The sequence below is a fragment of the Anopheles darlingi genome, chromosome 2 (assembly GCF_943734745.1).
Source record: "Anopheles darlingi chromosome 2, idAnoDarlMG_H_01, whole genome shotgun sequence".
Taxonomy (NCBI): domain Eukaryota; kingdom Metazoa; phylum Arthropoda; class Insecta; order Diptera; family Culicidae; genus Anopheles; species Anopheles darlingi.
In genome coordinates this window covers 74,011,057-74,013,556 of record NC_064874.1, presented here as the reverse complement: position 1 = coordinate 74,013,556, position 2,500 = coordinate 74,011,057, and the positions used below count along the sequence as shown (strand labels likewise).

General features: G+C 46.1%; 1 protein-coding gene across 3 annotated transcripts in view; it reads right to left on the bottom strand.

Moving 5' to 3' along the window:
* Positions 1-2,500, bottom strand: part of LOC125950520 (uncharacterized) — a 16,361-nt gene that overhangs the window by 4,516 nt on the left and 9,345 nt on the right. The window contains exon 1 of one of the 3 annotated variants that reach the window (XM_049678598.1): positions 1,804-2,500. This exon is cut by the window's right edge and continues 26 nt beyond it. The exons of the other annotated variants lie outside the window; for them this stretch is intronic. Coding sequence (XP_049534555.1) covers positions 1,804-1,844 — 41 coding nt within the window. The 5' untranslated portion in view covers positions 1,845-2,500. The remainder of the gene's footprint in view (positions 1-1,803) is intronic. 3 annotated transcript variants of the gene reach the window in all.

Genomic DNA, 2,500 nt, shown 5'->3' with positions numbered 1-2,500 from the left:
AGGAGTAAGGGGAGTGGCATCTCGTAAATCGTATTGGCGATCGGAAGATCCGTTGTAGAACCAAAACATTTGCTTCGTATACTCAAAAGGTAGAATTGTTTGGAGTAAAGGTAGCATGGAGTCCACTCTTGGTTAAGTTGTTTAGTCATGCAACAGCAAGACTCATCAAAAGCACTTAACCCACTGTTCCCTGTTACTAATTCCAAGGAAGGCGCCTCGAGCGCTGTCCGTACAACCTGGTTTGCTCATCATTATTCGACTATCTTTGCAAAAATAAAAGGCCATCACCGGTTAAATAAGACAGAGAGCAGAGACAGCGAGAGTTTGTTGCCATGGGGTTGCCGATTCGGAAGCCGGCCATTACGTCGATTCGGTTACATGACCTTCACCAAGGAGAGGCATTACTGGGTGGCGCATGAAACCGCTAACCGAAAATGCTTCTTCTTGTCTCTTAAAATCATTCGAGAGATCGCGAAGATTTGTTACTCCCGGCTATATGGACGCATCTACAATATGCGGATAGCACGCTCATGTAAATGACAGAGAAAAAATCATTTCCTGTCGGACCCATGTGCTATCCAGATTCCTAGTGCTATCCAGATGTCTTTACCCTCCCGTGGAGCTATCGGCCAAAAACAATTGTACGTGATAATTGCTGCATAATCATGCGAGATGATTGGATGGTGGGCATGAAATTCGAGCTGCAATTTGCAACGATCTCACTGATCGCTTCCTGCTTACCTACGCGATCGAGCACCTCTCCAACGCGGGATACGCTGGTGATGCGGATGTAACTTGTAAATATGAACAGTGACCATCCAAAATAAGGAGATTGTTCCACCGTCCATCATCTTGTGTTTTTCAACAACACAACATCTTAAAAGAAACCACGGCCAACCATCGGTCAACCGTTGGACCATCTAGCGACTCCCGCATCGACAGCCAACCTTCAAGGACTGGTTGTGATGTTTTGAATAACGGTCGTTGCCATTAGCGCGTGTCGAGAGCAACGAGAACCATTCACGGTACTCGCTACCGTCAGCTCATGCGGGGAGAACGCCATTGATCACTATTTATGTTTTGCTCCAACGTCCGCCGATGTCGCAGCCACGCTGAACTGCACGGCCACAGGTCTCGATGTGGTGTGTGTTTTGCATCGAAAACCGGTTAAAGTTCTCAGCGCAAACCTACAAGGTATCCGGAACTAACGTTTGGATGCGAGCGCACCAGAGAGTGTATCTCAATGCTACTACCATACTCCAGATGATTTGTGTGGTGTGACGTTCACAACAAAGGCGGACCGTTCTCATTACGTTCGAATTTACACAAAGAAACGACGGTTAATGGAAAAAAGTCGTAGTGGAAGATATCCAAACATCCACTATAAATTGCTGGCAAACTTAAGCAGGTTTTTTTTCTTAAATTAGTTAATATCAGAATGATTTCAAACGCAAATCAAATGCAGACGAAAATAATGCCCGTGAGGCGAGAACTTATCGCAGCTACACAAAACAAGCCAACTAATCTCGTTATCCTTTTTGCTCCTATCTAAACCACACCTGCACAAATCCTTCGTACACAAACACTCCCGAATGGCTGGTTGTGATCGAGAAGCCACGCCGTGGGATGACCTCATCTTCACCGGGGGAAACTGTGGGTTATATCACGATGGTGTCCTAGCTGCACAGTTATGTTATACCGTCCACGAATAGAAAGAAAGCTTCCAAGAAAAATGATGAAAATGATGAAAATCACGCACACACGCCAGGACGAAGAAAAACAATAAGAAAGCAGAATAATTACCCAATATCCGAGAGCAACAGATTATCCACTTGAACTGCCATCTTTTCGGCCAACTAAGATGATGCTGTGGCCGCTAACTGTTGATCCAATTCTTCCTTTCTTCAATACGATAAAAAGGCGTCACAAACTTTCAATTTCACTCGCCCAAGCCCGGAGCTCTATCGGAATGACGAGTACAATGCTCGCCGGGTTCTTCTTTTACCACCAAACCGGAACGCAAAAATAGGGGGATGCGTATTCGCCCGGGGTGTGTTCAAGGGTGGCGCTCTGTGTTTATGTTTTTGGTATTGCGTTTTGCGCAATCGAGACACACACACGTTCCGTTTCTTCGTGAAACACCGGACCGATGAACGAGAGACGGTCGCACTGGGTCGCACTTTTCTTTTTGGGGATTTTTCCTTCGACAGAACAGCCCCGGAAAGCTAATCGGTATTCTCTGGATTTTATTCTCAATTTTCCACCACAATTCTCAAGCACAAACGCGCACGCACGATGTTTTTCCGTGGCTTTTCCGCGACAAACACCGCGTGAAATAGAGTGCGAGATAGATTTCAGTTCGGTACGCAACTGTGGCCACAATATGTGAGATTGATCTTGCAATTGTCCCGGTAACCGTATCTTGCTTTGCAGAGAGAACTAGAGAAAATCACAGAACCAACAGTGGACGAGTGGATGCCGTGCACGACCCTAGCTCATG